Source organism: Malaclemys terrapin, chromosome 4, assembly GCF_027887155.1.
Source record: "Malaclemys terrapin pileata isolate rMalTer1 chromosome 4, rMalTer1.hap1, whole genome shotgun sequence".
Lineage (NCBI taxonomy): Eukaryota > Metazoa > Chordata > Testudines > Emydidae > Malaclemys > Malaclemys terrapin.
In genome coordinates this window covers 145,481,991-145,495,218 of record NC_071508.1, presented here as the reverse complement: position 1 = coordinate 145,495,218, position 13,228 = coordinate 145,481,991, and the positions used below count along the sequence as shown (strand labels likewise).

The 13,228-nt window shown below is 42.6% G+C and overlaps 1 protein-coding gene across 6 annotated transcripts in view; it reads right to left on the bottom strand.

The window, feature by feature from the left end:
- Positions 1-2,251: 2,251 nt before the first annotated feature.
- Positions 2,252-13,228, bottom strand: part of FERMT2 (FERM domain containing kindlin 2) — a 97,752-nt gene continuing 86,775 nt past the window's right edge. For 4 of the 6 annotated variants that reach the window (XM_054025604.1, XM_054025603.1, XM_054025607.1 and 1 more), the window contains 6 exons: positions 10,464-10,570; positions 9,922-10,143; positions 7,298-7,318; positions 6,609-6,733; positions 6,068-6,209; positions 2,252-3,580 (listed from right to left, as the gene is read on the bottom strand). In XM_054025604.1, coding sequence (XP_053881579.1) covers positions 3,407-3,580; positions 6,068-6,209; positions 6,609-6,733; positions 7,298-7,318; positions 9,922-10,143; positions 10,464-10,570 — 791 coding nt within the window. In that variant the 3' untranslated portion in view covers positions 2,252-3,406. The remainder of the gene's footprint in view (positions 3,581-6,067; positions 6,210-6,608; positions 6,734-7,297; positions 7,319-9,921; positions 10,144-10,463; positions 10,571-13,228) is intronic. The other 2 variants (XM_054025606.1, XM_054025608.1) reach the window with 1 other exon arrangement.

The window sequence follows — 13,228 nt, the reverse complement described above, 5'->3', positions numbered from 1 at the left end:
TTATTCTTTAGCCTTATTGCCTCCTGCCTCAGCTGTTCCTCCACCCTGCTCTGTATCCTTGACTTTCTCTAGCCCTCCAGTCTTCATAGGATCATAGGAATGTAGGACTAGATTGGACCTTGAGAGGTCATCAAATCCCCCTCCCCCGCCGTGCTGAAGCAGGACCAAGTAAACCTAGACCATCCCTGACAGGTGTTCGTCTAACTTGTTTTTAAAAGCTTCCTGCGATGGCAACTCCACAAACTCCCTTAGAAGCCTATTTTAGTGCTTAACTACCCTGACAGTTGTAAAGTTTTTCCTAATAGCTAACCGAGATCTCCCTTGCTGCAGATTAAGGCCGGGACTTCTTGTCCTACCACCAGTGGACATGGAGAATAACTGATCACCCTTCTCTTTATAACAGTCCTTGACATGTTTGAAGATTATCAGGTCCCCCCTCAGGCTTCTTTTCTCAAGACTAAACATGCCCAGTTTTCCCAACCTTTCCTCACAGGTCAGGTTTTCTAAACCTTTTGCCATTTTTGTTGCTCTTCTTTGGACTCTCTAATTTGTCCACATCTTTCCTAAATTGCGGTGCCCAGATCTGGACACACTCCTCCAGCGGAGCCTCACCAGTGCTGAGTAGAGCGGAAGAGCCATCTCCTGGGCCTTACATAGGACACTTCTGTTAATACACCCCAGAATGGTATTAGCCTTTTTTGCAGCTGCATCACATTGTTCACTCATTCAATTTGTGATCCGCTATCACCCCCAGATTCTTCATCTCTCTCCCAATCTCCCCCGCCCTCAGCCATGATTTTTTTTTTTTGGACACCTGGACTTTGACAGAGCACTGTCATCCAGGCAGAGCTCCTCCTCTCCTGTTGCCTGTGCTCATGGAGAGGTCACTACTGCACAAGATTTCCAGCCCAGCCTCTTTACCCTTTGCCAGGAGACTGCCACACATGGGCCTGGGAGGAGAGTCCAGCAGCAGCCACCAGAACTGGGAGTTTAGTGCAGACGGTCTGATATTTGCTGGAGTGGGGAGCTCTGGGCTTCTGTGAACAGTGTTGTGAGCATCTGGTGGATGCAAACATGCCAGCAGCCAGGAACGAATAAGCACTCCTTATTGAGACCGCCAAGCACGTCACAAACAATAATTAACACTCACACCACACACAGGAGGCGGGTAAGTGGTTTACAAGGATCAATGACTGCGAAATGCAGCAGTTCCTTCGCCGCATATGGCAATGCTACATATCAGCGTATGATCAGAAAAGAACACTGTAGCCCACCGGAAATGCAGGGGGCATTTAGGGAGGCGGGACAGTGGGGGTTAACACACCCAACCACCTGGCTAATGGTGCAGGATACTGAGGGAATGTCCTCTCTGCAGAGTTAACTCGAGTTACCTAGCCTGGAGTCACTCCTCTCAAGTTAGCCTAGCTTGAGAGAGTGGCTACAGTGGGAAGGAACACTAGAGCCGCTGCATCCACACTGGTGCTGTACTCATTCATCTGTGGTGCTAAGACTTCTGGGGGCATATCCACGGTTCTTCGTGCTGCAGGAAGCAGAATCCCTCTGAATTGTTGGCCGGTAAGTTGTAGGAGAACTTGTCTGTGCTTGTCGCATGGGAAACTGCAGGAAGGCACTGCAGGACCAGTGGCATTTGAGTGGAGCTAGCCTGCATCCACACTGCAGAGAGGTTGTATTAGCACAGCTCACCAGCTGCTGACTCGGGCTTCAGGCTACACCCCATGACAGGCCAGCCAACTCAAGCACCACTGCACCTTGAGTTAAGGGTGTGTGTGTGGGGATGGGACTGGAGTTAGGGACAATACTCGAGTTAACTTTGAAGTGGAGACAAGTCCTTAGTGACCATAGCCAAGACACCCATTTCACATTTCGTCTGAAAGACACCACCACTGTCTAGCAGCAAAAAGTCCCCCTGCAGTACCACGTGGCAATATCTGTTCAGTACTGGCATGGAGGAGAAAAGAGCTACCTACCTAATCACCAGTACTAGTTTCTAGAGCACCTGGGCTTGCCCTGAAGGTGATCCATCCAAGTACTGACCCACCCAGACAACACCTGGCTTGTGAGCTAGGATGGGATCACAGCAAAAGGTGTGATTTCTTATGCAACTGGACAAGTTATTAGCAACAGGGACAACCTGTGAAATCCTATAGAACGTTCCGGTAAATCTATTTCGTAGGGTATGAAATTAAGATTACTCTACACAAGGCACAAGAACCAGAAGTGGAACTGAACATTAAATAAAAGGTTTGACTTTTATTTAAAATAAAATGCATTTGTACATAGTCTTTAACCCACAGACTATCGGAACACAATACTGGTTATTCCTTGGCATTGGGCGGGGCCTGAGCTCCCTTAATAGTGTTAATTCTGCACCGGTGCAACGTATGGGGACACCCAGACTCCAGGCATTAGAGTTATTAAGGACAATGTGGCACAACTATAATAAAGTCATACTTAACTTAGATAAAAATGTATTGTACGGCAATTTTTTTTTCTAAATTGCTATCCATATCTTTTAAAAGCACTATATAGTTAATGCTGACACACTAGATCTATGCAAAATTCTAGCTGACTTGTGAGACTAGTTAAAAAAACTGTACAATTTTATAAAATTTGTGTTTTTACATAAGTTACACAAAACCTATACTTCATAGACCTTTACTTCATATTGTAATGAAAAAATTTGCATATCATAGGCAGACAGTGAGTATGCTGGTGAGTACTAAGAGTGTTGTAATACAATACAGTGTAAAAGTAAAAAAAAAAAAAAAGAAAGAAAAGAGACAATATAAACGATTATCCAAAGGAAAAAGTTAACACATAAACCAAACTATAACAGACTAACAGAGGACTGTTCTTCAAGGCCCCACACAACTATCTTCAAAATAATGTCAGGCAACTGTCCTGACTCATGTAGTGTGAAAATAGAGATCAAAATTCTACTCAAAGGGTGGAGGACTTCAAAAACAGGAGGTCAAATTTACAGTATTAAAAAAAACACTAAAGAAAAAACATGCATTAAACATGATAAATAGACTTCATATAGTTTAAGCCCTGGATAGCTTTATAGTAGATGGCTTAGAGTTCTCTTTATAATTTAGCTATCAGTCAAATCTGTTCGTGATCTGCCCATTGTGTCTAAAGACCAGAGGCAGAATTTGCTACATTATGTAGCCTCTAAACGGTCTCTTCATAGCAGATTAATGGAAGTGCTCGTTAGTGCACATACATTAACTGGCTGGTAATGCAAAATGTCCATGATTAAAAAAAAAAAAAAAAGAGATACATTTCAAGCTTACTTTATTAAGCAGCATATTTCAAATAACAGCTTTTAAAGTTAAATATTAATATGGCCACGGGGTTTCTCTCAGTATACAGTACATCAAACTCACACCCAACCGCTGGTAAGTTTGTAGAACATCTCTTCATCTAAACTTTCATTCTGGTCCTTTGCTCGCGTTGACAAGAAGATGTAGCCACCAATGAATTCATGAACCACTTTGCAATCCACCTCAGTGCAAATGAAGGACACCCTTACATCATCTGCAAACTCTACGGTAACCTACAGCGCAAAACACACTGGATTAGGATCAACAAGATGGTCGTGTTAAATTAGACCAACTTCAGGAGTTCCCCCTCTCCACATTTCTATGCTTCTCCATTAGCCCAGATGTATTCTGTATTGTCTAAGCAAACAGTTATGTAGCTTAAGATGAAGCAAATATTTTTCTTGTCCAAACATTTTAAAACTCCTTTGCCCTGAGGGAATAAGTCTCCTTGTAGCAAACAACTGTTTAAAGTTTCATGCTTGACATTCTGTGTCTATTTTCTGAAGAGAAAAAATGATTGGATAGAAAACTATTAGGGGGAAGGATTCGCCCCCCAAATTACTAGTTTCCCCCAAGAAGCCTATTGTGGTTTTATTAACAAAGTCTCTCATTTGAAGTCTTCAGAAAAATCTCCTTCCAGTGACGCACTGTTTATTAACTCTTGAGGCCAGTAGGGTTGCTAGCCCACACCAGTCAGACTCTGGGATAAGTGAAGCCAACAAGTTCCTTGCAGAGCATCTGGTCTGAACCACCGGAGATATAGTAACTCCTCACTTAACATTGTAGTTATGTTCCTGAAAAATGCAACTTTAAGTGAAAAGCAGAGGGTCCTGTGGCATCTTTAAGACTAACAGAAGTATTGGGAGCATAAGCTTTCGTGGGTAAGAACCTCACTTCTTCAGATGCCAAGAAGTGAGGTTCTTACCCAGGAAAGCTTATGCTCCCAATACTTCTGTTAGTCTTAAAGGTGCCACAGGACCCTCTATTGCTTTTTACAGATTCAGACTAACACGGCTACCCCTCTGGAACCTTAAGTGACATGATGCTAAACCAATCCAATTTTCCCATGTGGGGGGTTAGGTACCAAGGAAATTTTTTGGGGGGGCAGACAAAAGGCATTATACACTGTACAGTACTGTACTGTGGTGGGGAGGTGCCCCTGGCTTACCCCTGGGGCTCAGGACTGGGGGTGCCGGGTCTGGGAGGGAGTTAGGGTGCGGGAGGAGGCTCAGGGCTGGGGCAGGCAGGAGGGGCAGAACACTTACCTGGGGCAGCTCCTGTTTGGTGCAGGGGGTGTGCAGGTGGCTCTGCGCAGCGCGGCACCGCCCCCATGGCCGCGATTCTGGGAGCTGCCCTCCTCCCCAGGCAGGGCCACCCAGAACGTAGGGGCTGCAGGGCCCTGGCCTAAGGGGGCCCCGGGGCCCTGGCCTGCAGCTCTAAAGCCCCAAACAAAGCTGGGAGGGAGGGAGAAGAGGAAGGGAGGGGGAGGAGGCGGAGAAGAAGAACTTGTGCAATGCTCCCTTGTAAAGTCAGCCAAACGACGTTATAAGGGAGCATTGCACAACTTTAAACCACCATGTGCCCTAATGGAGCAGTGACGTCACTTCAAAACAATGTTAAGCGGGAGGACGTTAAGTGAGGAGTTACTGTACTGTGGCTTAAGGAACTGGTTAAAAAAATCCAAACCGCCCCAAAATTAAAAGCTACTGGGACATATTTTCAGCCCCCAGCCTCTAATTCTGCTTGGGTATTCACAGGCATGTGCCCTTTAAAGAATCCACCACAACAGCGGGAAGTTTTAACCAGGCGTTGCACCTGCAAAGTGCTGGTGGGAGTTTGTGCATGTGCGAGTAAAAGCTGGTTAGAGGACCAGCTCAATGTTTATACAACAGCATCTGATACTGACTGCCCGTTAGTTCCACCGAACGCTAAGCTGGGCTGCAAATAAAAAAGTGAAAACTAAAACAACAAAACAAAATCTAGGTAATTTAGCTGTACGCAGTGAGCAGTCCCGTATTACCCTCTTAGCCCAGAAATTTGATTATGCTTCGGTATCTGGCTGCGTATTGGCACACAGACTAGAAACATCTGCTGAGTAATAAGGGTCTAATTGGGGTTTAGTGAAAAAAGGTCACCGAATAGTTTTTAGACACTTTTTTAAAGATTCTCTTGTTGGAGTCAGAAGGAGCCTTTTTGCTGACTTTAACTGAAGTAGGATAGGTCCCCAAATGATAAACATTGATTATACATTAGAGCCAAATGTCTTTCTAGAAACAGCTTCATAAAAAAATAAAATCAGGAAACTTTACTGGATCACCACGACACATAGCCACCCAATCTAGACAATCACCAGGCCCACCTGGGGGAAGAGAGAGGTGTGATACAGTCCTTATTTCCAAGAAAGTAATAAAATCTTAAGTGGATTCCTTATAGTGTATAAGAAATTCTTGGGGATGCTGTAAATGAATTAGCTCACACAAGACTGAACTGCACTCAAAAACCCTACACAAACTGTAAATAGTTTAAAAAGAAATTTTGGACTCAAAGGAGAGAAAGAGAAATAGTTTATGAAACCAAGCAGTGTCCTCCCATGTAACAAAATCAGGAGGAACCCTCAGGCTAAATCTAAGTCATGTGTAGTTCTTATCAAAAAGACGTCTTACAATGGACATTTGGGCAAATAACAGTCTCCCCAGCTCCGTAAATGTGGCCTTGCTTACCATTTTTATTTCCCAGTTTACATTCCACTGTTTCATGTTGCTGAATCGCCACGTTTTAATTGCATCTCCTGTGCTTGCATCCATTCTGATCAGTCTGTTGTAGGCAATTCCAATCAGTTCTTCTTTCTTGCCCCCTTGGAATCTACGACATTTAGATTTAGAAAAGGGAAACCTTATGTAGAAATGTTGTGCGTTCAATGATTGAACTGACTCATAAAACAAGCTGAACCAATGTAATTTAAAATTTTTCTTTCCAATGCTGACACAACTTATTACTTCAGATCGACAGAGAGAATCAATAAATGCAGCAATAGATTAAAATCCCTCCCCAGACATTTAAATCGAATTCTAACTATTACATGCAAATAATATTGCGTGTGAAGTTGTAATTATGCATACTGAAGCATTTTACAAGAAGTTGTTTCTGTCTAAACTACACCGTTCCCAGCTAGGAATATCTCATGGTAGCTTTAAATAGAAGAGAATAATCTACACATTTGTACATGAAATTTTACCTTATTACTTAAGCAGAACCACTGACCTTGCAATAAAGTGTGTGATGCCAAATTCCGGTAGAGACTGCCAAGCTTGAATAAATCGCATCTTGGCTTCAATTAGACTCATCTGAGCTACATTCTGATGGGCCTCCAATATCCTGGCTGTGATCTGAATGTGATTAGACACACAGTCTTCAGGCAACCGTTGTACGTTTGAAATATTATGAAAACCATGCCTCCACCCAAAACCATAACCAAACCAAAAAACCTACACACCTAAAACCATGCATAAAATGTCAGACTCCCTGTTGGGAATTTTAGTAAGTCAATTACACTGTCAAACAGATGTTCTGCAGTTTAGAAACTGCGTCATACGTCATTGGACATGAAATGGAGTATGTCACAGAAAATAGCTGCTTTTACCTAAGCACCACTAAATATTTGTGTGTATTATTTTTATATACCAGGTATGATTATAGATGCAAATGTCTTGGGAACATATTCAGTTTTAAGATGCACAATGAGAATCAACTCCTGAAATGTACATTTCTAGTATAAAGGATTCTTATTAGCAGATTGACAGGATAAAATCACTGGGGATCATTAAAACTAAAAGAATTATGTTCCTCTAGGTGTTTTGTTTTAGGGCTACTCTCCATGTGAAAGGATTTTAAACTATTTTTTCAATTAAATTTATCTGAATTTTAATTGATTTATTTTTACTAGCACTTACCAAGTCTCTTATATAGCCTGGCTGTAGATGACAATGCGAATAAAGGAAAAGGAAGCAGAAAGAAAGAAAAAAAAAGCAATCAGAAATATGGCAACAAAGCAAAGAAAAAAGTGCAAATTATCTGCAAACTGAAGTTCAAGCAAAAAACATGCAAATTTTCTTAGGAAGGAAAACAGCAAAAAGTGAATGCAAGCATGAAAAAGGGAACAAGGAAACAGAACCATCACTCATTCTACAGCCATCAAAAATCAGTAATGTCTCATTCATCTAGAATGATTTATGTATGTTTTATAGGCATTTCAGAATTCCATCGGTGGCCAAAGTCAAAAATAGAGTGAAAATTCCCATCCTCAGCGTTCTTTCAAGGTCTTTGGTTGAATGAGACTCAAGTTCACTCCTCTTCAGAGTGTGCAAAGCCATTTACCATTTAAAAACCCAGTAGCTTCTGTCACTTTAGATATGAAGAAAATATCCCCATAGTACCCTTCTCAGAGAATACATTTTTAAAAAGTGCTCAACACAGTTCACTGACTACAAAGATTCTAAAATTACACAAGGAAAGCAAAAATTAAAATTGCCATCTGCTTTATGCATCCTCTTTCCTGAAGATACAACTACACTAAGGACTGCAACCATCAATGCAGTCTTCTGTTTATATTGGACTGAATGTTTCCCAGATGTAAAAACACAGAAATTCATTGCTCTGAGCAGAGTAAATGCCACAAAATCGAATCAGAATTCACATATTAATATTTAAACACTATGAATCTATTGTGTTTCTGTCTTAGCACTTCCGAAATCCATTTGCAAACCTGTAATATTGCAAATGTCAGTTTACAGTAAAACCATGAACCAGTTAGAGGGCTGGTTGTAAACCAAGTGTCCATATCCCCACAGCCCTAAGCAGACCAACTCATCCAGCTGATACAATATTTAACACGATCAATGACATTCACATTTATATTGACCTATTGAGATCATTAGTCCAATAATGAGACTGTATGGGTTAGTGAAAACTTGACATTTATCTTTAACGGATCAATGGCTATTGTAAATGTACATTTCAGATAAGTTTGCACTTGGTGAGTGGTTTTCCCCTCAAAATTACCCTCAACTGAATATATTGCAGTAGCTTGGTGTTCCTTTTTAGCTGGCAGTCTACATTCCACGAATTCCCTGAGGGCAGCATTTTCTCCATTACTCCCCCATCACATGATGCTGTGGGATAAACAGTCTCAATGCAACTTACACAACCTCCAGGACACCAAGAAGAAGGAAACCAATAAAATGCAAAGGGAGCAAAACTGCGGAACATTCTTGCTGCCTTTCTAAATAAAAGGATCTATTTATACTTAACTAATCTTCTAAAGGGATTTGTGGCTTCAGAATTGTTGGCCTGGCTTTTTACAAGTCTTTAACTGCTATCTCCCATCTCCAGTGTTGCACCTATTGCTTCTTAACCAAGATATAAACACACTGGGCAAATAATACAAGTTAATATTTTCCCCAGTGTCTATTTTACGAAGCTCAAGTCTACAGTGCCTTATATGTTATAATGTGTTATATATGCAATCCTTCCCTGTCCCCATGGATAGAAAGGCTTATTCAGAGAATAATAAGGGTTATAGAAAATGAAATTCCACTGCCAGGAAATCATACTGTGCCAATAAATAGCTACATTTTCCCGCTTCTCTGCATGGCAACCCTCCTTCTGATTTCCAGAGATCGGATTCAGACACAGTAATTTAACTACAGATTAACAATCAGTGTACTTGAGTTTACTCAATCATTAAAGAGACACTGAGCAATGCTTTAGTTATTTTTGCAACTTTAGCCAAATACTGTGTGACTTTGTGCAACCCATGTATGTGTTTGTTTGTGGTAGAAATAATCGGATTCTACCATGCACTGACTAGATATAGATTACGACTCAAAAATTAAGTCACAGTTCTTTAAAAATATATATTTTCAATGGCTGGTATTTCATCTATTTACAAGTGCTGGAACAGTGCGAATAAAAAATACAGACTACATTAAAGCAAAGCCTGCATGGAACACTTTGTAAACAATGGGAACCTAAATTAATCCCAAGAATTTCTTCGTGAGCTTTGTGCAAGTAAACTGAACTAAGATCAATTCCTGCTATTGATTTACTCTGCCACAAACATACCATTACACGAATATTAAGAGGTACGCAGAATTGACCAATGGACTGATGTGCAGATGTTCTATAATCTGGTACACAAAAAAGAAGTTTCAAAAATGTGCGTAAAATAACCGGCTCCCATTGTTCAGACTCTGGGAGACTGTCAACGTCTGCTATCTCATTGCAAATTTGACATACATAACTGTTTGTTTTTATTCAGAGTAAGATCACTGGGACCTCATGCTCCAATCACTTGATATTGGATCAAAACCACAAATTAGATTTACACACAATTTAAAGTATTAGGATTGTCAAATTCTGTTAAAATGCATCAACATCTGATGTACCTAGGATGAAATCTTAACCCCACTGAAGTCATCTACTGACATGATGAAACTCCCATTGATTTCAGTGGGGCCAGGATTTCACTCTTTGGGTTAAACGCAAGATTTCTGGAAAATGATTAAAACACTGGTACCTGTTTGTTCTTGTACTTTTTCAGGTAGCGAGGTGAAACCAGACATTCTGGATTAATGTCAGTTGTGACTTGTTCTGGGATTAACTGTGGATCTGGGTTCAAATGCTGCATCTTCAGAAATGACAGAATATTCTGAACTTCTAAGTTGTACGAGCTGTCCGCCATGGTCTTGCCCTTGGAAGCTAGCCTGCAGGCTGCCATCCAGTGTGCGTACTGCTTCTCCTGCAATTAAAGGGAAAGGGGCACTCAAAAGGAAGGCAAATCTTTCTTTTTTCTGTTCAAAGCTCTGTCGAATTTTTCAGTACAAGAATCGAACTGAAACATACTAAGAGACTTACAATGAGCCAAAAACCCGACCAAAGTGTAGGATATAACAACTGTACATAAGGAAAAGGAGTAAGGGCCAGTCTTATACATTACATCTATATACGCACAATGCTGTGTGTCTCTCAAAAGAATATGAGCCGCCTATCAAAACGCAAGCTGTGGTAGAGGAGTATGTTCGGGGCAACGAGAAAACACAATGCCAATCACAGACTTACATTATCACAGCGAAGCCAGATTTCATTCATACCATCTGCAACTGGAATCAGAAGTTTGATATTAAACTTCTGACCAGAGATGTTTACATCAGGAGTAACCTCGCACCCTGTAACAAAAGAGCTAGTGATTAGTGTGTATGGAGACACGTGCTCTAAAAAAATAACCACTCCAGTCTAATGGTATTAAAGCAGTGTCCCAGGGATATGATGTGTTATAACCTGGCTGAAGAATGTACACCATGCTTTGTTTTTAAAGCCGGTAAAAAAATTAAGGGAAATCAGAGGAAAAAGTACAAAACATGGTGTTAAGAGTAAGCTGATGTCTTGCAACTAAAGCCAGAGCAGTCTGCCTGGTTGCAAAGGGTGTGGTACTGCAGATAACGTAAGAGCACATTGCGGGATTTAGCAATGGTTTAAATTACAATCTAGGCTATAACATTTCAGCTTCTGTGGTGAATCGTTTCCAAGACGATGGAAGGAAAAATGAAAAGCAAGATCTATTTTGAGGGAGAACAAAAAAAACACGATACAAGTTCAATTAAATTTGGCATTACACAATTTGCTTGACCCTTCATTTCCTCTCAAATGGACTAAAATTTTGAATGGAATTACCTAGTCTAATAATTCTCTTATAACAGCAAAACCAAGGGTCAGGTTGGGTGTCACTAATCCAAAACTATCACTCTGTAAAAATTATGTGGGTTGGGTGTGCTGCTTATATCTTCAGCAGTGAGGCGCTAGTTTTCTTCAAATTTGGTTGCTGAAAAGTCTTAAAATGTTTATATTAGATGTTAGGCATTTTGAGAACTCCAGTTCTTGAAAACATCCAAGTTAACGTGGGCTTCATTTCAACTCAGTCTCCAAGATTCTTTTAAAATGCAGTCAGAAGCAGCAACGTCAAAAGCTCCCAAAAAGGTATTCCAGGCTACACATCTCCGTAACTATAGTCTGAGGTCATTTGGCAGCCTGTCTGTTGTTGCCTTCACGGTAAAAAATTAAAGCTGTCAGTAGCTTCTGCTGTTCCATAGCCCTCTGAGCTGGTATAGTTGACTGCTGAATATAAGAAAGGCCAGCAGCCTTAGGAATTTTAAACGTAATGTGCAGGTCTTGCAGACTGTGTTTGAGTAAGGGCTTGTCTACACTGGCACTTCACAGTGCTGCAACTTTCTCGCTCAGGGGTGTGAAAAAACACCCCCTGGAGCGCTGCAAGTTTCAGCGCTGTAATGTGCCAGTGTAGACAGTGCACCAGCGCTGGTAGTAGCTACGCCCCTCGTGGAGGTGGTTTTTTTAGAGCGCTGGGAGAGCCCAAGTCAGCGCTGTGCTGTGACTACACAAGCCATGTTAAAGAGCCACAGTGCTTTAACGTTGCCAGTGAAGACGTGCCCTAAGACTTGTGTGTTTACATAACAGGGGAGAGGAAGAAAGGTTGCATTTGAAGAGGAAAATATTGCTATTTACAACTCATTTGCTGAAGTCTAAACTTGTTTATTTCAATAAATCCATCAAAAAAAAAAATAGGATTACAAAATATATAGCTCCTATATGCTCTAACTTATTTTTGCTTCACTCTAAAAGCCAGACACACGAACCATCAATTAAAATAAATGCAGATCTCAGTGAACTTTGAATATTTTTACTGTGTGAAAACAGGTTAAGTTAGGGTGACCAGATGACAAGAACAAAATATCGGGACACATGGGGGGGCAGCAACAGGCTCACCTCCCACACCTCACACTGGAGCCATGAGGGAAGGGGGATACAAAGCTTGAGGAAGCTGCGGGTTGGGGTTGCACGGCCCCGGATCGGGACACAGCCCTGGCGCGGGTTGGGGGTGCAGGGCCCCGGCTTCCGCCGCAGCCCCGCCACAGGTCGGGGGCACAGAGCCCCGCCTCCGGCTACATCCCCGCTGCGGGTCGGAGGCTCACGGCCCCCACTCCAGCCCTGCTGCAAGCCGCGGGTTGGGGCCGCATGGCCCCGGCTTCTGCCACAAGCACATGGCCCTGGCTCCCGCTTGCAGCCCAACTGCAGGCACAGTGCCCCAGGTGCAGCCCCGCCGCTTACCTGGGGGATGGTTCCCACCCACTGGGAAGCACCTGCAGGTTCCTCTGGCTCCTAAGGTCAGCGGCGGACAGCGGGGTCTCCACTCCATGTGCTGCGCCTGCCACAAGCACTGGCTCCAGCTGCCGCCATTGGCTGGAAGCTATGGGGGTGGGACTTACATGAGTAGCACGCAGTGCCCCAGGGTCAGGGTCAGCCCAGGGGGGTCTGCGCCCTGTCCGCGCCCGCAGCTCCCATTGGCCGCGATGGAGACAGCGCTTGTGGTAGGTGCAGCATGCAGAAATCCCCACGGCCACCCGTGTGCCTAGGGGCCGCAGGGTCCTGTTGCCTGCTGTTTCCTAGGAGCCACCCCAAATAGCACTGCTCGGACCCCAGGTGAGTGCTCACCAATGTACTCCTCTAGCCCCGAGCCAAAACATCGGGACAAATGTACATCGGTTGGGACGCGGGAAAAACAACTAAATATCGGGACGTCTGGTCACCCGAGGCTAAGTTTTCCACAAGCCTTCTGATCCATACAGCATTATTTATGCTATTACCACAATCGCTTATTTAGAAGTGTATTTTTACATCATACTTAGAAACCTCAGTCACTTTTCCTTTAATACTCAACACTAGAATGACATCTGAAATGTAATACAAAAGAAATGAATGTAGAACTAAATGGTGACAATGACAGACTTGTTTGGATAACGTTACTAGAACGG